The sequence below is a fragment of the Lissotriton helveticus genome, chromosome 7 (assembly GCF_964261635.1).
Source record: "Lissotriton helveticus chromosome 7, aLisHel1.1, whole genome shotgun sequence".
Classification (NCBI taxonomy): domain Eukaryota; kingdom Metazoa; phylum Chordata; class Amphibia; order Caudata; family Salamandridae; genus Lissotriton; species Lissotriton helveticus.
Genome location: NC_136068.1, coordinates 686,240,965 through 686,264,484, shown reverse-complemented (window position 1 = coordinate 686,264,484; position 23,520 = coordinate 686,240,965). Strand labels below are relative to the sequence as shown.

General features: G+C 44.5%; 1 protein-coding gene across 4 annotated transcripts in view; it reads right to left on the bottom strand.

Annotated features, from left to right (window-relative positions):
- SH3PXD2B (SH3 and PX domains 2B) overlaps positions 1–23,520 on the bottom strand; it is a 305,249-nt gene that overhangs the window by 87,358 nt on the left and 194,371 nt on the right. For all 4 annotated transcript variants that reach the window (XR_013598659.1, XM_078653005.1, XM_078653007.1 and 1 more), the window contains exon 6: positions 886–911. Coding sequence is in view for 3 of the 4 variants with exons in the window: in XM_078653005.1 (XP_078509131.1) it covers positions 886–911 (26 nt within the window). In the remaining variant the exon portion in view is untranslated. The remainder of the gene's footprint in view (positions 1–885; positions 912–23,520) is intronic.

The following is a 23,520-nucleotide window of genomic DNA, read 5'->3' as shown; positions in this document are numbered from 1 at the left end:
ACCTGCCTTCTTTTATAAGAATATTGAAGCAGTATTTTGCAAAAAGGCATAATCTGCAAATGTGGGCAACTTTTTTTTTAGGGTGCCCAAGTTAATTTTTGATCCCAATGCAACCCTGCTTGCACCAGAGAGAGTTCCATGGAGTGGCCAATGAGAGAGAGAATTCACATCGGATCACTTCCCGAGATTGGTAGGGCGAAACCCCTCTTGGAAAGTGGATTCGGCCCACGCTGGGTCCGCCCATGTGTGCCCATCTTATATAAGTCGCTGGATGGCAGGGAAATGGGTACTGTCTACGGCCAAAGATTTCTGCCATTAAAAATGAGAGAAAAACAAAAAGAGATGTGCCAAATGATGTGGAAACGCTCAGAGGAAAAGTCAACGGCATCTGGATAAAAACAAGTGTAAGATTGGATGGAGATGAAGCACTGACATTCTCTTACCGACCTAGCACACCAGAATAAACAACTCACGCCCATGATATCTACGAGGCCACTCCAGAGATAAGCAATCAAATCAAATCAAAATATCATTAATACACTACTCCACCAATCTCATCAGACTGTGTTGACCTATTGTAGCCTCTCGCCTTCTATTCCATTATTGTGAGACAATGAAGCTTTCATACCATTCAGTCCGTTTAAATGCCATGCGGAGATACCTAGTCCTGATGCTACCACTGTACTTTTTCATGTGATTACTTATCCCTTTCTGTTTTATTTTTTGCAATGTTTCAATACATTTTGGAGAAAAAAAAAGTTTAAGATCAAGCAGTCGGCCTTCTGGCTTTAAATGGGATTTGGTCTCTGAGCTATGATGCCATGTGTGTCGAAACCATAGCCATGCCACAAAATACTCAAACATTTGATAAGAAAGTCAGCTTACCAGATTTCTTCTTTGCAATGGGATCCCTAAAAAAAACAACAGACAGGCACAAATGAATACATGGTGAAATAAATGACAGAGCGACCAAGAGTCATGAGGCTGCTTGATAATGTATTAGTTATTGCACAGAATCAGGCTGATATAACACCTCAAGTTTAATCGTACCGTATGCTCTCTCGGTCTCAGAGAAACCCACCAGAGTTAATAAACATTATTAATGACCAAAAGCAAAAAAAGTAAAATAGACTGTCCAAACACAACATACACTTTTTGAGGCTACAAGGGACACAGATAGTCTATTGGTTTCTAAAGTAAACTGTACTTCCAAAAATCAAACATGACACCACTACATTCATTCTGCCAAAGCTCAACCTGGCTACCCTAAATTTACATAACCCCCTTGTACTCAATAGAAACTAGGGGTGGGCGATAAACGCCATTCCTCCGGCAGTTTTGCCCTCTCTGCACTTCAACTTCACCAACCGCCACATGGCAGAGTTATTTCTTGCACGCGGCTTGCCAACATTAAGTTGGTGATTGAGAAAATCGAGCGCAAGACTGCCTCCCGGCGAGATTGCTCAATGCAGTAAATTACCGCTCACATTGAGAAAGTTGCTGCTTAAGTAGAAAATCTACTCGAGTGACAGAAAGAAGCAGCTGTGACACACTGCGTGGTGCCGTTTGTGCTGATTTTACAGCGCGAGAGAAGCTACCAGCACTAAAAGTCAAAATGAGCAGTGCAACGTAACAAACTTTGCCCCTCGCTGAACTTTAAAAACTGAACTGTTGCAGCTTGCATTCATTTCAAATCCATGCTTTCAAGAGCATCCATGGAAATATTGAACTAGATCGATTCTTCACATGCTGGAATATAACTCCACGCTTACCATATTTCAACTAGCAGTATTCCAAATACTGCTCTGAAATAATCAAAATTAGACATGTAGGCCCTAATTAGGATGTCAGTCGGAAAGCTACAGGTTGGAGGCTTTCCAACCGACATACTCTGTTTGAATTTTGACCGCCATATGAAAATGACGGCAGTCGGAATTCAAACTGGCAGGTCATTCCCGCTGGCTTCCAATGGACTCAAAAAGTCCGTCGGCCAGTCGGAACCACCACCATAATCCCATGCAGACGGTGTTTGCACCCTAGGGTTTAGGATGTCTGATTCCAACAGGCTTTCTGTGTCGGGCTTTCCGACAAGGAAAGCTTTGTCTTTGGAGACCCCTAGCAGAGCCCCTCTTCTTAAGCGGCCTCCAGTTGGGGGCCGAGGGGGCACCTATGGTGCCCCCCTGTAAATCCCTGCACCATGTGGCAGGCACCTCACACAGTGCAGGGATTTACAACGACTCCCATTTCTCTATGGGAGCTCGTGCTGTGGCCAGTTTTCGACTGCCTCACAATCTCTCACGGGGAAATGGAAGTCTGCAACTGCACATCGTGCGGTTGCATTGTAATTGCGGTTTACAACCGCCGACCCGAGGTCGTCTGTTTCGAAACCGTAGGCATGTCGGAGGAAACTCTGACCAACATCTTAACTAGGCCCAGCGCTCTCTAAGAACACTGCTCCATAAACTGATGCCTTTGATCTATGTATTGACAGCGATATCACACAAAAGATGGTTCTGTTGGATTCACTGTGTATACATGCAGAAATCATTTCAATATTTTCTTAACACAGAAGAACATAGGAGATATCAAATAGAAAAATTACAATTTCATTGAGTCATGGATATGATTTACAATAACACTGATGAGGTTGTGCAAAAGCGCTTGTGCTGTGTGACAATCAGTGTATAATACATAAGCAAGTTAATTATACAGTATTTCAGAGTAGCCTGTTAAGGGGAAAAATTCATTAGAGTCTTATAATGTTGGGAACGTGGAGTTGGTTCACAAAATTGATAGCTCAACATGCTGTCTCTTGGAAATACAGGAACATAGAGATTCCATCGATGGTTAGACCTGCCAAGTAAGTGTCAGTGGTGCATCAAGAGGGATCTTCATCAGTAAGGTCAAATGGAACACCCAATCGTATGTGTAACAGCCAGTAAGGAATAACTGTGTAAGCAAATGAGAATGAACCCGTAGTCGTCATTACTAAACAAACCTCTGAATGGGAAAAGTTTGTATGTGTGTTCACATATGCCAGAGATAGACAGGAGAAGCTTCTCGCCCTCTGCAGCTCTCGTTTGGGATGCAACAGTCAATGTGCAATTTCAATAATCGTTTGCTCAACTGTATTGAGCTTGCTCAAATGTTATTTACAATGGGCACTAGTTTAGATGCAAACTCAAAACATGTCCACCCCCTCAAAGAACTCCTCCAAGGCAATCACCCTAGGCATGCAGAAGAAACTAGAACATACCTATCGTGAGTGTCCCCACCCGTGCTTAATTTGAGCCTGTGGTTTCCGGTGCTCGGCATCGGCACTTAATTGTCAGCACTGGCACTTATGACAGCTGCCACATGGTGGTGCTGTTTGTATAAGTAAGAGATGAGCTGAACAGCAATTGTTTATTAATAAATTATTCATTAAAACTACTAATTCCTGCTGTAGCCCTGTCTCTGTGAAGCGCTCTGATATCTGTAAAGATCTTGTTCGCGCTATATAAAACTTTGAATAAATAAATAAATAAATAGAAGCTATTGATGTAGCTTTGGGGGCCTGGAATAGGCTGAATTGTCACACTTGAAGCAGTGTGCTGGTTAGTAGCAGTTGTGTAGGTACTATCATTGGCAACACTGGCAGTGGCAATGGGTGGTGCAAGCTGCAGAAGCCTCCTGACTAGAGCCCTGCCACTTATTTTATTACAAATTAAGCACTACTCTCCACTATGGCAGTATGAGTGCCTAGAGGTGATTCAGCATACAATGTCACTACACACATGGACCATAACACCCTCACAAGCCCAGTCATTCACTTTTGCCGTGAAGATAAACAGAGGCGCATTTTACAGCAGGAGACTAAGAAGGTTAGGTCATTTGTGTAAAGTGAGAGTATACGCAGTTAGACACTGCATAGTTATAGGGAGATGAAAGGTAAACCCATTCTAAAATGATATGTTCTTGTTTGATAGAATGAGAGTGGGCTCTGTTATATCCTTCAACACCACCATCACAATACACCAAGGACCTGCCTACATAGTGCCAGAGTCAAACATACAATAGTTTCAGCACTACCAATAAAAATCATTTACTTAGCGCGGGTTAGAAAGTCAGGCAGGAAGGGAAAAGGTCCAGTGGCACTGATTACAAAGGCCTTTGCATCTTTAGACCTTGGGCCATATTACAGAAGATGTCCCAGGGGCGCAACGGGCTTTTGCACCCACTTTGCGTGCCCTCGGGGCTCTTTGCTATTACAGAAGGGGCCACAGACGCTTGTGCGGCCCCTTCTGTAATACCAATAGCGCTGGGGCTCACAAAGCGCCAGCGCCATCTTCAGGGGGCATGCTCTCATTTGAATGGGGGCGTGCCCAATGCACATGAGGGAATCCATTTGCCTCTGTGCACACTCCGTATAAGAGCTATCCCTATGACCTTTTTGGGCCTTAGAGTAGGGCTGAAACTTTGGTATAATACAGGGCCATGGGACCATAGTAGTCCATAATACCCACAAGATATTGTTTTTACTTTCTCCATCTTCTCCGCTAATAAAGGGATACATTGGAGAAGATGAGGGATTTTTAATCTCAAATTAAGCCCCCTGTTCACCCTTCTTGTAAGTGTTTCCTGGAATACGGTCGAGCCCACCCTGACCTTTAGGAGTCCGGGTGAACCCTATGATGAAGCATGACACTACTAGAGTGGGTGAGGTTTATATATACAAAAAAGAAGTTTCTCCTTCTACGCACTAGTTGCATGAAGCTACTGTTCCCACTTGGGGTGACCCACCCCTCAACCCTCTGCTTTTCCAAGGACCACACCTGTGGTCTTAGGTGGGATACTCGTTTGTTTAATGTAGATTCACTAGGGAGGACGTATTCCCATACCCCCTTCAAATGCGAAGGGACCTCTCAACCCTCTGGATTTGGAGGGGATTCCCTTTTTCAGATCTCAAGTATATAACTTTCAGCACGGCAGCCATGTCAAAACAATACACAAAGTTACTAATATGGTTATCCAAATCCAATGCTCTCAATCCAGCACCCTTTGCAAGCACTATTTCAAGGACGTTCCTGGAATGTGTAACCAAGTACACCAAGTGCTACAAACGCTGAGACACTGCTTTCCATCAAGACATTCCCTGGCCTCTCTAGCAAGGGGGGAGCCGAAGATTGGGTACCAGTGGGCCAGCATGTCAGCCTGCGTTCAACCAACGTCATCACTTTCCGATCTAGTTCAGTCCAAAGGCGCAGCAGCTGGTTCACTTTACTGCTTGGTGAGGAGCCCAGGACCATGACATCACCAGGACCAGAAGGCGCTGGGACCCCTTCCAGCACACAATTTTGTTTGACAATTCAGAGAGGAAAGCAGGACTCTTGGATGTAACTCCCAGAATGCAACATGCCAAGTCCATTTAGGACAGCACGAGCCCGCATCTAAAGTTTGAAACCTGCATCCTGTGGTAGCTGTGGTTCGCACCGGGAGAAGCAGCACATTCACACGGTGCATGTGAAGGCAACCAGAGAGAACAAACTAAACCCAGTAGATTCATATCAAACGTGAACAGCTTCAAATATTGAATAATGCGCGTTAGGATCATGAATATTGCAGTTGTTCAACAGAATGATAACCCTTAAAAGTCATTGCCCAATAAAAAAAAAACAGAACTTATGACCTCTGCCACTGGTCCTCATTTAGGACTGGCCCCTCACATTCTTCTGTGACTGGCCCGATGCCTGTATCAGAGTCTTTGATACCACACTCAACACCACAGCCCAATTCAACTTTCAATCCCTCCTACTAGTTCCTCAGATGCATAACACCAGTGTTCTAAATGCCTCACTGATGCTCTTCCTTCAAGGCACTCTGAATTGACAGCAGCAACTTCCAAGGCAAGGGTCAATTGTTGATCCAAGCTAATTTCCAAAGATATTCCCAGAACAGAGCACACAGTTTTAAACTAGACCGTCAGCTTTTCAAAACCCCTTTACAAAAAGAAACAAATCCGTCAACCCTCCTTTGCTGTATACGCTGCAAAACTATGTCCCTCCCTCCCAGCAAACACAAGAAACATTCAAACACTATAAAATGCAAAAAGGAAGAAAGAAAAGTGACGCTTCTGTGACTAATGATCTGCAGAATCACACAGATCAACAAATCAATTCAATTACTTGCAAGAAAATACAAAAACCAGTTGATTTGGGAAATTCCCACCAAAAATCTAAGCGCCAAAGGGATGCTGAGGGATGCAAGGCAATTGTGCGCATCTATCCGCTCCAAACCTAAAAGGAGGCCTGTGAACGCAGTGTCCTAAGAAGTACATTGCACCACCCATCACACAATACCAAAACACTTTCCGGAGAGGGGACCCTCTATAACATATTTCCTTCCAACCACACTGGCAATAAAATGTATTATAAAGGTTAAGCTTTCCAGCCCTCACTCATATTTACTCCAATGCCCACTTACCGACAGCACCCTATTGGTGGACTCAAAGAAAAACGGGGAACTTTCAGAGGGAAAATAGGCAACGGATCAGGGTGGGATATCTGTAAGAAACAGCACCCATTACACCTTAGACAGTTATTACAATTAAAGTTGTACTCTCGACATTAGAATGTACATAGTTTGGGTTTGCTCAATATGTTTTGGAAATTCATACAAAGTTCAACAGATCAAAATGTTCATCGTAGCTGGATAAAATTGGGAGAAATTGCAGAAAACAACACGAAACTTTCTGGAGTAGACGGAGATAGGTTTATATCTTGAGTGACACTTTTTTTTAACAATTAACACCTGATTTTCAGAGACTTGTATTTTTCTACAACGGTTGTATTTAATAGGATATATTTCTATAAGATGCAGTACGCAATACTTGATGCTTATACCAAACTTAAATCTTTACCTTCCTCACCTTCCCACCCTCTTTTCCCGTGGCTTAACCTTCTGTACATAAACCCCAAAGCGTCCACCATTTACTCCCGTTTAATGATACCTCCTGTGATCCGAGTTTAAACCAAAGTAGAACTCTTGTGGGAATCCGACTTGGAAATGACTTGGCCTATTTCTTTTTGGAACAGAATTTGGATGAAACTTAGGAAATCATCCAGAGCAGCCAGCACAATACAAACACTCTTCTTTATTTACAATAGATTGTTCCTTACCCCCGCATACTTACATAAAATACATAACACAAATCTCAACATTTGCTGGACATGTTCCCAGGCCTACGCTGATCTCCATCATATGTTGTTCACATGTCTGCATGTTCTTATATTTTGGAAACAGGTCTGGCACCAAATCAACAATATATTTCATACCACACTTCCCCTCTCTCCCACAAACATTTTTCTAGGTAGCTTAACATTGGACTGGAAAACGAGTCAATCTCAGCTACCACTCGTTGATTTGTTAATAGCTGTCGCTTTTCAGCAAATATCAAAAAATTGGAAGGATTCCTCTAAATTGTCCTATTTAGCTTGGTGGTATGCCGTATGTCACAACCATTGCCTCGATACAGCGCTCGTTCATCCTATCTCTCTTGCTACTAAAAGTTCTCATCTTTGTGGCCCACTCACACAATTTCTAGATGACACAGTGAAAAGAACTTCTTTACCTGCTCCCTCACAGCAAGAAGTTATCAAGACTCCCTGACTTTCTACAATTTGTCTATAATTATGTTTGATGTATCATCTTTTATAATATATGTGTGTGTATATATATATATATATATATATATATATATAAATAATACACACATATATTATTTATTCAATTATTTCTTTATTTTGTATTTAAAACTGTGTATTTCTGTCATATGTTGCTATTTATGTATTCTGTGAACCTTTGACTGTATTCTTATCAGCTTATATATTATCCTTTTACCATTTTAATGGATATTATACATTATTAGTATTCTTTAGTACACCCTCATGCATCTTTGTATCAACAAATAACTGCATTTACGAAGTATTGTTTTTATGAGCATATTAATTTTTTTCAATAAACCTTTTCTTGAACTTAAAAAAATATTTCTATAAGATGCACTACACCTATATTTGTAATCACTGTGGGGAGTTGTTGTAACCTGTGTTGTTGCTATGCATCTTCTCCATAGATCCTAGTTCCCTGCTGCTCAGCCAGTGTGAGTTTGATGGAATGGAATGTTGATGTGTGTCTGGTCAAAGATCAGTTGGAGAGAGTGGGCTGAGCAGTAAGGATGCTGCTCCTGGTGGAGCATTCACCAACGTACATATAACCTGTAACTAAGACATAACTTCAACAATAAATCCATTCCTGATAACCTATGTGACTGGCTACCCGGCCACTTGTCTACAAGAGCGTATCTTCATTTACAACACTGGCGATGAGGGTGGGTCCAGGTCTTTTTGCCACACTGACATATGGGGGGTGATGTGGTCTTACACCCCTGGACCTGTGAGGTGTGCGGCATGTGTGATGCAGTATAGGGTGAGTGTAGTGGTTGGGGACCCTAGTGTTGTCTTAGCAGGGTTCATGAGCCCTTGTGTTACAAAGTGTCCTTCCAAGGGTTAAGTAGAGTTGTAGGGGTCATGTAACCAAGTGTTGCGTTCACGGGGGTTGGGCACCCTAGTGTTGCGAAGTGCCCTTACCAAGGTTTAAGGAGAGTTATACTGTTGTGTTTGTAGTGGTTGTGTACTGTTGCGGGGGTGATGGGGGAGAATCAAGGGCACGAAGACTGGATCGGGGTAGATAGGGTTTTATTTTTACAAAAGTCCTTTTTTTCCTCTGAGCAGTACGTTCTCTTGACAGTATGGCAGGGTTGACTCCTCCTCCTACTTTCAGTAGGGGACTTCTTCTCTCTCTTTCGGGGTCAGTCAAGTCAAGTCAAGTCAAATAATTTATATAGCGCACTACATACCCAGAGGGTCTCAAGGCGCTTGAAGAAGGGTGGGGAATTACTTGTCGAATATCCAGGTTTTAAGTTGCTTTCTGAATGCTAGGGGGTTTTGAGTGAGGCGAAGGTGAATAGGGAGTGAGTTCCAGGTTTTAGCTGCTAGGTAGGAGAAGGATCTTCTCCTCCCATGGTGGTTTTGTTGATGCGAGGAACAGCAGCAAGGGCTTGGTTGGAAGAGCGTAGCTGGCGGGGGGGGGGGGGTGTAGAAGGAGAGTCGCGCGTTGAGGCATTCGGGTCCAAGTTCGTAAAGTGCTTTGTGTGCGTGGGTGAGGAGGCGGAATGTTATCCTCTTATTGACAGGGAGCCAGTGGAGGTTTTTCAGGTGACCAGAAATGTGGTCTTTAGGCGGGATGTCTAGTATGAGTCTGGCAGATGCGTTCTGGATGCGTTGTAGTTTTTTCTGAAGTTTTGCCGTAGTGCCAGCGTATAGTGTGTTTCCGTAGTCCAGGCGGCTTGTAACCAGTGCGTGGGTGACCGTTTTTCTGGTTTCGGTGGGGATCCAGCGAAATGTTTTTTTGAGCATGCGAAGAATGTTGAAGCAAGATGATGAGACGGCGTTGACTTGTCTGATCATCGAGAGTGAGGAGTCCAGGATGACGCCCAGGTTCCGTGCGTGGTCCGTTGGGGTGGGTGCTTTTCCAAGGGCCGCTGGCCACCAAGAGTCGTCCCAGGTGGAGGGGGAGGTACCTAAGAAAAGGACTTCTGTTTTGTCTGAATTCAGTTTTAGAAGGCTGTGCTTCATTCACTCTGCTACTTCTTTCATTCCTTCATGAAGGTTGTTTTTGGCGGTGTTAGGGTCTTTTGTGAGTGAGAGGATCAGTTGAGTGTCATCAGCTTAGGAGATGATAATGAGGGTGTGTTGGCGTGCGATGGTCGCGAGGGGGCTCATATATACGTTGAAGAGGGTGGGGCTGAGTGAAGATCCTTGAGGCACGCCGCAAATGACTTCAGTGGCCTCTGACTTGAACGGTGGGAGGCGGACTCTCTGAGTTCTTCCGGCCAGGAACGAGGTGATCCATTCTAGTGTTTTTCCTTGGATTCCGATGTTTCTGAGGCGTTGTAACAGGGTGCTATGACAGACTGTGTCGAAGGCTGCAGAGAGGTCGAGGAGGATGAGGGCGACTGTGTCTCCATTGTCCAGTAGAGTTCGAATGTCGTCTGTTGCTGCGATGAGTGCGGTCTCAGTGCTGTGTTTGGCTCGGAAGCCGGACTGTGAAGAGTCGAGGGATTTGTTGGTTTCGAGGAAGGCGGCGAGCTGGTTGTTGACTGCTTTCTCGATGACTTTAGCTGGGAATGGAAGGAGCGAGATGGGGCGGTAGTTTTGGAGTTCGGTGGGGTCAGCTGTGGGTTTTTTCAGAAGGGCGCTGAGTTTGGCGTGTTTCCAGCTTTCCGGGAAGGTGGCGGTGTTTAGGGAGCAGTTGATGACGTCTCGGAGGTGTGGTGCTATGATGGAGTCTGCTTTGTTGAAGATGTGGTGAGGGCATGGGTCAGTGGGGGATCCTGAGTGGATGGAGTTCATCAGGCGGATGGTGTCCTCCGTGGAAATTGGGTTCCAGTCATTAAGGATGTTCAAGGGGGGTGAAGGTTCGGTATACGGTTGGGAGGGTTGGTCTCCGGTTTGGTTGTCGAAGCTGTTGTGGATGTCTGCGATTTTGTCATGAAAGAACGAAGCTAAGGAGTCGCAAAGGGTTTGAGAGGGAGTGATGTCGTTGGAGTTGGCAGTGGGGTTGGTAAATTCTTTGACGATGTTGAATAATTCCTTGCTGTTGTGGGCGTTGTTGTCAAGTCTGTCTTTGAATGCGGCTTTCTTGGCTGTCCGGATTAGTTGGTGGTGTAAATGGGTGGCGTTTTTGAAGGCGTCCCTGGTGCTGTTGTTTGGGTCTATTTTCCAAGCCTTCTCAAGGGAGCGACAGAGTTTCTTGGATTTCTTAAGATCATCGTTGAACCCTGGGGTGTTTTTGCTGTCTAGTTTGATTTGACGTTTTTTCAAAGGTGCTAGGTCCAGCGCTTCCTTGGTTACTCCACCAAAGTACATGAAAAAAAATAGAGCGAGGACCAGTATTAGAAGGGGTTTCTAATAAGGTTACCCACGTGGGAGCCCAGGGGTGTGTCAGGGTCACCGTGTTTCATGCAGATATAGCCGACTTGTGCTCAGTGAATTTTATTCAACATAAGTGGTTTTACTTGTTACTCTAGGGGCAGCCACAACAGCACAGCAGTCCGACTCGCCGGCATTACGCGGTGTACCCTTCCTCCCGAACCACCCCATAACGCGCTGCCGTACCTAGCTGAGCCACACTCACTGGTGAGTGTGGCTGGGCGACTCGCGTTGACGGTGGCCTCCTGGCTTTCCCTCCTCTTCTTTCTCCGCCTCTGCTCTTCGGGACGTCTCTTCTCCGCTCTCCGCTACTCCTCTCGGCACCTTCACGACCGGCTCCAACTCCTCGGGTCCTGGCTTGGTGATGTCACACGCCGTTCTCTCCACTTCCTTGTTTATGACCAATCCGGCAGCAAAGACGTCATTGAGGGACGTGGTTTCCTCCTGTCGACTCGTCCAGTTAAAGGAGCCTTCCCCTTCCTCGTTGTTGTCTGGCCAGTCGGTCATCGATTCGGGCTGCCAGTTGTCCTGATGTGGGCAAAAAGAGGGAGGGGCAGCTACATCAGACACCCACCATTGCACCACTGGGGTCCCTTCTTCCAATGGCACGCTCTCCCCGCTACATGTACCCTAGTGTTCAGGTGTCCTTCCTAAGGGTTAGGGAGAGTTGTAGAAGTTGTGTACCCTAGTCTTGCAAAGTGTCCGTCTCTCTGTCGTTAAGCATATCCTAGTGTTATTAGTGTCCTACCCGAGGGTGTGTGTGTGTGTCACACCCTAATGTTCCATTGTGTTGCAGTACAGGTTTGATTGAGGATATTGCACCCTAGTGATCCTTGGTGCTTCATTAGTTCCCTAAGTTCTGCGGAGGATTTACCGGATTTGATTTTTTATTAATCAAATGTTTATAGGACTGTTTGATCATTTACTTCCATCTTTTCTCTTTTGTAATTGATGATATACGAGTTAGAATCTTACTTTCATCTTTTGTCCTTTTGTAATTGATGATTTATGAGTTTGGAGAGTTAGGGGACTCATTAATTTTTTATTTCCATCCTACCTCTATTGGTATTTTTTGTTTCTTCTCTAAGGGGAGGAGATGTGTTGTAGCCTGTGTTGTTGCTACGCATCCTCTCCATACTTCCTAGTGCCCTGCTGGTCAGTGTGAGTGTGTATGTAATGGAATGTTGATGTGTGCCTGGTTGATATGAAGGTCAGTTGGAGAGAGTGCGCTGAGCAGCAAGGATGCTGCCCCGAGTGGGGCATTTACCAGCTTAATTGAAACCTGTAACCAAGACATAACTTGTAAAATAAATTCACTTCCTACAACCTATGTGACTGGCTGCTTGACTACTTGCCCACAAGAGTTAATCTTAATTTACAACAGGAGTGAATCACGTACTTTTGAAGTGGGATAGGGTTGACCCAAGAAAGTTGGAGGAAGAGATTTTTAAACTTAATAGGTTGATATTTGTCTAACACCCTCCTCTGAACCTGAGATAATAATTGAGAATTTTGAGGCTCTTTGTGGAAATGTGGCAAAACACCTTACTAAAACGGTCGGCAAGAAAAAGCCAAGGGAGTATAAATGGTTTGATGCTGCATGTTCTGCAGCACCAACGTTACTGACTAAGGTTTTACACCACGTACCTCGCGACAAGGAGCTGGTTAAAAGTGCAAGGAAAGCATATAAGGACCCGATTAATAAGCGGAAATTAGAACTAAAGAGGACGGCATGGGATGACCTGGAAAAAGCCTCAGATTTGAAAGATAGCAGGCTATTCTGGGAGGTTATAAATCGTCCCTTCCTCAATAGTGAGGAAAAAGGTAACAAGGCCACCCATATAATAGGGGAGACATGGGTAGCCCATTATGGAAAAAATTTCAATCCAAAAGGGGTTTGCCTGACAACTGATAGCGAGGGGTACAGTGTCCTTAACCCTGATTCAGCTTCAACATTTAGTCTCTCACTCTCGCTTTCCGAAGTTGAGGAGGCCCTACGGAAAGGCATCTTGTTGAAGGCCCCTGGTCCAGATGCAGTTCCTTTAGACTTTTTTAAAGATAATGTGGAGGTATGGGCTCCATTACTACTTAATGTTTTTAGGGCAATCGTGATAGGGCACATTCCCATATCCTGGAGAGAGGCAGTAGTCGTACCGATTTTTAAAAAGGGTGACAAAAGCGACCCGTGCTGTTACAGGCCAATCTCGCTAATAGACGCATCCTGTAAGTTGCTGGGAAGAGTGATATTGGCACGGTTAGAAGCATGGGCTAATTCATCCGGTATTATTGTGGACTCACAGTACGGGTTCAGGAAAGGAAAGGGGACCACAGAGCAGTGTTTGAATTTGGCCCTAATTATGGGTAAGTACATGAAGGCCAGGGGTACTTCTATCTACCTGGCCTTCATGGACTTATCAAGTGCCTTCGACACTGTATGTTGGGATAAGTTATGGCGGATGGTGGTGGCCATGGGGTTTGAGGAACCTTTGGTTACCTTGCTCCGCAGACTGCATGCTGCTAACACTGTGACAACTACATTTGATTTGATTTGATGTGGTTTTTTGTATAGCGCTCTATCACTCCGGGGAGTATCTTGGCGCTAGATGTGAATTGTGTAAGCCTGAAAAAAACGGAGGGGCAGAAGGTGAATAGCCCCTAGAGATGTTTCAGGAAATTTAGACCAGGGTTTTGCAGAAGGTGGCTGTTTGGTTGTATATCCAGGTTTTAATGGCTTTCCTGAATTTACTCTCACATGAGATTTCTCGGATATGAGGGGGAAGTTTGTTCCAAGCTCTAGAGCCTCTTACCACTAGGGATTTGCCACCTCTAGTGGTCAATCGGAACTTGGGAATAGTCAGGAGGTTGGCCGTTGCAGATCTCAAATGACGTCCAGGATGGTAGCGATTGAATTTACTAGACAAGTAAGTGGGGCCTGTTTTGTGGAATGCCCTGAAGGAGATAATCAGTAATTTGAATAGAATCCTCTTTTGGATGGGAAGCCAGTGGAGGGTGTCTAGTGCTGCAGATGCTGATGTCCTTCTTGGCAATTTTAGCACCAGTCTTGCTGCGGTGTTTTGCACTATTTGCAGTTTATGTAGAAAGGCTTTATTGGCACCTACATATAGACCATTACAATAATCTAACCTAGATGTGATTAGTGCCACCGCTACAGTTTTCCTGGCTGATAGAGGGAGGAAGTCAAAAATTTTACGAAGGCTCTTAATGACATTGAAACATGAGCCAGCCACTTCACTGGTCTGTTGCTTAAATGATAGTGCCTCGTCAAATTTGATTCCCAAGTTTCGGGCACTCTTTATAGTGCTTGGCGGGGCTTCGGCCTTGGGTGGCCAGCAGGCTTGAGGGGAGAACAAATTATTTTTCCCGAAGGGTAGAATTTCGGTCTTTGCAGTATTACATTTAAGATGGTTAGAGTTCATCCACTCAAAAGTTGCTTCCAAACAGTCCCTAAGGGAACGTTCAGCCGATGCCGCATCCTCATCTAGGATTAACACTAGTTGAGTGTCATCGGCGTAGGCTATTGAGCTAATGGCAAAGGAAGAGATAAGTTTCATTAAGGGGACCATATACAGGTTGAACAATATGGGGCTTAAGCTGGAGCCCTGAGGTACCCCAGATTGTACTTCCCTTGCCTCAGAGTGGTATGGCCCTAAGAAGATGGTTTGTTTCCTTTGTCTGAGGAAGTTGGTAAACCATTTCAACACGGTGCCCCCTATGCCTGCATTACTCAGGCGGTGAAGTAGAATATCGTGGGACACCGTGTCGAACGCCGCGGATAAATCCAATAAATCCAATAGGATTACATATGGTCCGGGGGGTGAGAAGACAGATCTCATCCCATCAACTGAAGGGGTACGTCAGGGCTGCATTTTGGCTCCTTTTTTGTTTCTAGTTTACACAAATGGTTTGGAAAGTTATTTGTAGGGAAAATGCTCAGATTTCCCTAAAGTAAATGGTAAACAGATACCTTTGTTATCTTATGCTGATGACACTGTGCTAATGACCCTAACTCCTAACAGTATGCAATCTTGTCTGAATGCTGTTAAAGATTTCATGCAGGACTTGGATCTTAGGGTCAATTTCACAAAGTCTTTTGCTATGGACTGTGGTCCGAAGGGGATAAAATCCCGTAGGTATATGGTAGAAAATCTGACCATTGAAAAGGTTGAAAATGTTAACTACTTGGGGAATTTATTTAATACAACTCTGAGTTGGGACCCACTAATATTGGCACGTGTGCAAAAGACAACACGATCTATAGAGGCCCTTTTCCGCTTTTCAAATAAACTAGGTCAAAAACCGATCCCTGAACTGAAGATTTTATATAAAGCGAAATGTTTGCCTGTCGCTACCTACGGAGCGGGGGTGTGGGGGACTCAAAACTGTAAAAAGATTCAAGTCATGGAAAATACTTTTTTAAAGCGCCTATTATCAGTTCCAACTGGATCTCCAAATGTTTTTTGTCATACTGAGATGGGTATTGATTTTGTGAGTGATATTATCCATATCTCTCCTCTACTCCTATGGGGGAAAATTTGGCAGTCTGAAGATTTAAAGCTTACTAAAGAAATTCTACAAGACTGCATTAAACGTGATCATGCTATGCGGATCCCATGGTTGTTATATGTGAGGGATACTTTCCACAAAATTGGTTTGGAACACATTTATGAAAACACAAAATCTATCCAGAAGGATACTAAGACGATAATTAAAGACGCTTATCGCACCACCTTGGGTATGCTAAAAAACAATGATCAAGCATCCCATCACAGGGGTAAATTGCAGCATCAGTTTTAATTTTCGTTTACTATGCATACACAATGGCGGTTTTACTTGACAAGATTTCGTTTAGATACTCAGCATTTTTTATTTGCTTTTCCAAAACAGGGGGATTGGTGTGAGAGGCTACCCCCTTGTCCTTGTGATAATAAAGCTTCACAATGTACTTTGCATCTTGTTCTTTTTTGTACGTTGTATAAAGACCCAAGGAATCGGTTTATTAAACCTGTTTTATCGGACATCCGTCCATGTAATTATAAAGAAGGATATGAGTACCTGTTGTCACTGTCTAGTGCAGCTATATGTAGTGCTATGCTCAGTTTTATTAGACTGTCACTTACCATTAGAAAACGATATTGAGCAGCATTAGTGGGAAATTATGTGATTACTCGATGGTAATATAGTAGAACTCAGGTGGTCGGTCCCCTTTTAGGGTAGAACCGTCTTATTGCAGTACATGAAAATCCTATAGCACATGCACTTTATTACTTTATATGGGTTTCTTTTAGCCTTCATGATGTACTTTAATTATTATGTTGGATTAAATGTCGAGAAATTGTGGTTGATAAATTAAATGTATGTAGATATCTATGTAGAAATGTTTAAATCTGTATACTTTTATGACTCTGTTTATGAATCGAAATAAAGTTTTATGATGATGATGAATCATGTACTAATGGTTTGGATTATAATTTAGAAATGTGTATATCTTTTTGTCAACTATGTCTTACTGTTACTACATTTCTTGCACGTGTGGGCACCCATAAGGTTTTTGTATGGTTGTGTGTCCTTCACTGTGTGTCAATTTGTAGTGTATATATATGTTCACATCCCTGATGAAGTCCTACTTGGAACGAAACGAGTTGGCTGGGCTTGAGTGCGATGTTTGATGAACATAAATAAAACTGTTTTGGATCCCGTATTATGGCTCCCGCTTCATGATGGACTGAAAAGAAGAAACATTTAATTCTCTATCCAGCTACGATGAACATTTTGATTTGTTGAACCTTCTGTGAATTTCTTTAACGTATTGGGCGTTCTCACTTTTGTGTCGGTTTTTGTTCATGTTTGGTGGTTCCCGATCACTGGGATCACAAAAGGTTGAGGACTAGCTGTATATATATCCAAGTGCCGGCACCAGTGCGAACATCCAAGGCCAACACTGCTCTTTTTTTCTGTGAATTTAACTTGGGTTTGCTAAGGGATGAGCCACTGAAGAACTGTATATTTATGACTTAGTTTAACTTACACTTTCTGCCTCAGGCAAACTAAAATGACTCAGAACCGTCAACACTTGTGATGCCTTCTTTTAAGATAACAAACTAGAATCTAGGTATTTCACCAATATAAGTGGAGCTCCGGCTTGGAAGGAGCCCTGCGGCAGAGAACAGCGCTAAGTGACTAGGATCTTTACACTGAGGCACAATCATCTCATCCTGCTCCAGCACTGGCCCTCGTTCAAGAACCTTTCTACAATTTATGACCTCAGACATCCTTCTGGGCCACCATCCGATCCATCACGCACCTTCTCCCTGCCTCTGGCCCCTCTTGTCTTACGAGCCTGGCAAGGTGCCAGGAGGAAGGAGAGAGTGGAGGAAACCTGGTCATGTAGAGGAGAATCAAGGACTTTCAATAATTAAGATATGGGACTGCAGATAATAAACACATCATCCCACCGTCCATCCTATCAGATTAGTCCCTTTGGATGTAAGATGCGAAGTGCTCGTCCTTGTGCTGCCCCTGCAGCGAAGAGACGTGCGGAATACAAAGTGACGACAGACGTCTGTTGAGGCACCGCCCTCCAAGAAGGACGAACAAGAAAGGGGAATGTGGGAGAGATGTGGCACAGCGGCCAGAGAAGCCAACTTGTCAATTGGGGAACCAGGTTCAAGTCCTGCGAGCAAATCATCTAATCTCCCTTTCCAGAAAAAAAAGGAATCCTCTCTTGGTTAATGGAATCTGGTGCTCACACACTTTGCTCTATTGCCATTGGTCCAAGTTCTTGCTAACAGAGACAATGGTCCCTAGACAAGGAAAGATGAGAACAAAATAAATATAGACTAGATAGTGCTATATTCCAAGTGTCCAGCCGGACAGTTTAATTTTTCATAATGGAAATATAAAGGTGATACATAGTGTGATACAAGCGAGACACCAGCCGATGTCCGACTCACACACTGGGGGGACAAGAAACACAAGGGGATTGAAGGCAAGGTAGGGTTTCCATTATGAAAAATTAAACTGTCCGGCTGGACACTTGGAATATAGCACTATCTAGTCTATATTTATTTTGTTCTCATCTTTCCTCGTCTAGGGACCATTGTCTCTGTTAGCAAGTATCTACCCAAGGTCCCTAGTTTATTGCACCCTGGGTTCCCTTGTAGTGTCTAAATATTGGTCCAAGTTCTTGCAATATAATGCAAAAAAAAACACACACACACATTAATCTAACAAAGTCATCCAATGTAGGGTAGGTCTTACGGCTCATCAGTGACTACAGTGGACAGGTGAGCTGTGTACCAATCCGCGTCTGTAGGATTCAGGAATGTTAACATTGTTCATCAGCACAGCTTATACATTGCAGGCACTGTATGGCACCCATTTTTGGGTGCACAAACAATCCCTGGAAATTCCCAAAAGGCATCCCACTGTGATCAGCAAGAGTGTGAGCTCACGGATTGTTATCCTGTGGACAGCTGGGCCTCTGTACACACCGCCTAGTCATTAGCTCGGCCTTCACTCTAACTCTATTGACAGTCGCCAAGTTTATCTAAAGCCTTCCTATGTATGGTTTTCATAGAGAGCCTCTCTCATTTATTTCAGTTTAAGAAAGTAATAACTCCTTGCTATGACATCACTACAGGTGATAACAAAGCTGGTTAACCACTGTTGCGAGGCCAAATGCCTCCCAGGCCTAATTATGCTTTTGTTCTCTTCTTTTTTTTTTTTGGGGATTTTTGATGAATTTGGTTTTTATGCTCCAGTTACTCTTCGAATAGCTTTATACTCTAGGTTTTATATTCCAATCTAATTGATGTATCATTTTAATGTGTATTATTTTTGTTGCTTCTACACAATTCATTGTTATTTTATTGTCTCTCATTAATAAATTCTTTTTGAACTTAAAAATAAATACCTCCCAGGCCTGGTGACCGGGCTCTCAGAGCCGGTGAGCTCAGCTCTGCTTGTCTGCTTTGACTGAAAGCTGAAAGCACAGCTGCATGAGAGCAGAGGAAAGCGTTGAACAGTCCTCTTCAAACTTGTTAATGCTGAGCCCCCACTGCAAAATAAAAATTATCGGAACCCCCCTCAAACTTTTTGACAATTATGCTATTAAACTGGCAATGTTTAGATATGGCTAGACTTACGTAAAGTAGCCATTGCAGGTAAATTCTGTTACTGTTTTTCAAAATGCAATCAAATACATGGTAGTCAAACATACTATTCTTGTCAGGCAGGTCTTACTAACGTGTAAAAATGTATCCCCAGTGTGATTATTAGAAATTGGGGAGGTGGGGGTTTAGAGCAATATTTGAAGTCCCTCCTTTTGACACCTTCTCTCAATCATGGTATAAATGACAAAAGAGGTTAGTGATGGCCCATTGCAGAGCAACTTACTGCCACTCATGTTTTTCCAAAGGAAAACAAAGCACTGTTATCAGCATAATGTTTCTTTGGCTAGAGCCTGGCTCTTTCGAGGCCCCGAAGGGGGCCCACCCGGAGTTTCAAGACCCCTGGCATAGAAGGTAGTGGGTTTTGGTTAAGGGCAGAAGGTAGGATATATATTCTTCACATTTGCGTCAGGGAGGAGAGGCCATGTTATGTATAGCTCTCTCATTATCCTCTGCCTCTGCACAGAAGTTGAAGGCAGGAGCAGATGCTTTGGGGGGCCATAAATAACAAAATTATAGATGGATAAAAAATGAATTACGGGGATGTTTTTCACCTCAGGGGTCTGAGTGACATCCTAGACAACTCGAGCTTCGCTCTCTTAGGCTAGCTGACGTCACTCAGAACCCCTGGGTGAAAAACATCCCCGAATTCCACTGTTCTCCATCTATAATTCTATATTTTCTGCACAGGGACGGATTCTGCCCTCGCACTCAGGGATCAGGGCAGCATCATGCTTAGACACCCTTCCTGTGAATACCTTCTAGTGATCCCCTGTGCCGCCTCCTTCCTCACACCTCAACTCCTTAACTCCTCTGCACCATCCATGAATGGAGTGAAAACACTGCTACGGTATCTGCCCTTCCTCTCTCTACTGCAGATACACGGCTGGCTTACATAAACACCACCATTTCCTTGTTACAGCATGTGTTTACTTTGTGCCGGTGGTTTCCGGTGCTCAGCACCTGCACTTAGTTGTTAGCACCGCTCTAGTGACAGTCACAGCACGTGGTGGTGCTTTTTTTTTTTTAATTTAGAGATGAATAATACCAGTCTCTCATGACATTATTATAGCTTGGTGTGGCCTGGAATAGTCTGAATTGTCACACTTGTAGAAGTGTGATGGGCGGGTGTTGTGTTGGTACTGTCATTGGCAGTGCTGGCAGGGTACGGGTGGTGCAGGCTGCAGTGGCCTTCCGAGAAGGGCCCTGGGACATCATTTTTTTTTTTTTACAAATTAAGCACTGCCTGTCACCCATCTCTCCTGCAAACTGGTATAAATCTACGCCACTCCTCCCTCGTCCACAGGCCTGGCGCTGTCTCTGTACATCTCTCCGAATCTCGGCTTGCATGAAAATGAGAATCTCAAGTACAGGAGGGCGCGGGAGGGGTCGTAGGTTGCGATGCAGCCGCGCGGGAAGAATGGGACGCATTAAAGGCGGAATGACGGATGAAGCTCTTAGGTAATGAAGTCCTGGGCAGAGGCACTCAGTCTAATGAAACACAGGACCGAGGGCGGGGAGGAGGAGACGGGGTGTAACTCGCAGACCGGCGCTGGATTCTATGAGAAGCCTCCACAGGCCGAGGTAGGTCTCTATCGGGGCACAAGTCCTACAAAAAGAAGTGGGGGGGGGGGGGGGGGCTGACGTCACGAAGGTAAGTGACGTCACGAAAGAGGCCAAAGAGGGAATTTGTGGCGCCATTTGCTCCAGTAGTCGAGCTCCTGGTAAAATAAGTGTGGGGACGCCGTCCACCCGCGTGGTACCTAGACCCAGCCCTGGTATGAAGTCAGGAGAGCTGGGCAGCCTACGTGGTACGTCGCTTGCTCGGATAATCAACTGACTCGTCAGCTCTACTGGCCTTTCAGAGGGTACTTTGAAAACAAGTGGTTTGTGGAATTATTGCCTCGCTGCAGGAATTACGCTGAGCAACATTCCAATCCATCGTTTGTTTGCCCACTTTGACACACCAGCCAGACCATCCATTTGCAAACGAGTCTTGATCTTGTTCCAATATGAACAATCTAGTCTTGGCCACCATGCCAGGTCCCCTCCAGGAGGGAACACGAGCAGGGGCGGATTGGCACTGCGGGCATTCGGGAATCGGCCGAGGGGCCGCTGTTTCAGTGCCCTCTGTGGGCCGTTTTTTTTCTCCCCTTTCCCAGTCCACAGAGAGTGCTCTCTGCTGTCTGCTCTCTGTCGACTGGGAAATGGGAGAAAAAAAATGGCCCACAGCATGGAGACAGAGACAGAAATGAAAGCGCTTCACTGTGCAGGCCATAAAGCGATTATCAGCTGTGGCCTCTACTGCACTCCCTGCCCTGCAAAGCAATCATGCTGAGGGTGGCTGGGGAGGGGGTGGTTGTTCACAAGAATCGGCCTCCCTTGGGGCCAGGTGTTTCTCAGGCCTTTTGAGCCATTTTCACCATGGCCCCCCTGGGGCCCACGCCGCCTGGGAAACAGTGATAGTCTTAACACCTCGCCCACAGCCCCTCACATTCAGGGCACAGTGGGCGAGGAAGAATGGGTCTGGCTGTGGGGGCCAGGTGATGTTTTGAAAGCGCAAAATCTTCACCATCTCCCCCCTCCCCCCCCCCCCGGTCCCCCCCCGTGCAAGAAGTTTAAAAAAAAAAAGGGTTATAGTTCTTTCTCGGTGTCATTTTAGAACTGATGCATTTTCAATATTACATTCAAGGAAGTCATGGTTGCAGCTTTTCTATTTTATGCAACTAACAACCATTGACAAAACCTATAGTTCTGGCTTGTTGTAGGTGTAACCTTACTTGCTGTATTATATATCAGAACGCAATGACAGAAGCAGCAAAATACCAGTCGGGCAGCACACTATGCTAAGCACAGATTTGTAGCTTAGGTGTTTTAAGCTACGCCCATAATTACATTGAACACCCCCTTTGGAGAGACCCCTCAGTTTTGTCATCCCACTTAAAGCCCTGGAAACAACCCCATGTCACAGCCACCTCAGGGCCGGTTACTGTGCATCATGCATGACTCATGACTTCCAAGGTTTCAGATTGACTATGTGCGGGGGCATCTTGAACGCCTCCCTTTGCTTTAGGAGCTACAGCGAGGGGTGAGTTCCTGATGAGTCCTTTCTGTCTGCAACGCTGCTTACAAAGGCTCAGCTCACAATTATTGTGAAAAGGTGGGTGAGAGAGTAAATGAAGGGATGGCTGGATGTATCAGTGAAAGGGTGAATGGATGAATGAAAGGGTGAATGGATGGATGATGAGAGAGAATGGGTGGATGGATGAGTGAAATGATGGATGGATTGATTAATTGATAAGTGAAAGTGTGAATGGATGAACAGATGTGTGAAAGGGTGGCCGTAAGGATGGATGAGTGAGTGAAAGGGGGGGTACATGGGCAAAAGATTGGATAGATGAGTGAAGGAGTGAAAGGATGGATGGATGGATGATTAAAAGGATGGATGAGTGATAGGGTCAATGGATGGATGCATGAGTGGATGAGTAGATGGATAGTTGGGTGAATGGAAGGAAGGATGGATGGCTAAGTGAAAGGGTCGATGGAGAGAGAAAGGCAGAATGGATGGCTGAAAGGGTGAATAGGTGGAAGGATGAGTGACTGGGTGGATGGATAAGAAAGTGAAAGGATGGCTGGATAGGTGAGAGGGCAAATGGCTAGATGGATGAGTGAAGAGATTAATTGGGTGAAAGGGTGGATGGAGAGAAAAAGTGAGGATGGATGTGTGGATGACTGAAAGGGTGAATGTGTCTAAGGGTGAGTGACTGGGTGGATGGATGAGTAAGTGAAAGGGTGGCTGGATGGGTGAAAGGGTAAATGGATGGATGAGTGAATGGATGGATGGATGGGTGGAAGAGTGGATGAATGGGTGGATAATGGGTGGATGAGTAAAAGGGTGGATGGAGGGATGGATGAGTAAAATGATGGATGGAAGAATACATGATGGATAAGTTTGCAAATGGTTGAATATGTTTGGAGCTGGATTAGCGGCATCTTATGTTTGCCACTTTACATCTCACAATGACTATCCAAGCAGATCTTCCCGACCATTTCTCTCACCAAACATGCCTGCTCAGAACCATGAATTGTAAACAAAATATCAGACTGGACAACCCAGTGCTGTAACCATATATATAGATTATTATCATATGAAATATCACAAAAAGACCTGCACAGTTGATCAAAGCTGCGTGCATACCGAAAAACCGTTAAGTACACGATTGGTTCAACCTGATATAAACTTATTTTGACTAGTGCTTAAATGGTTGTCTATTTACTTACTTACATAATAATGTGCAACCTCC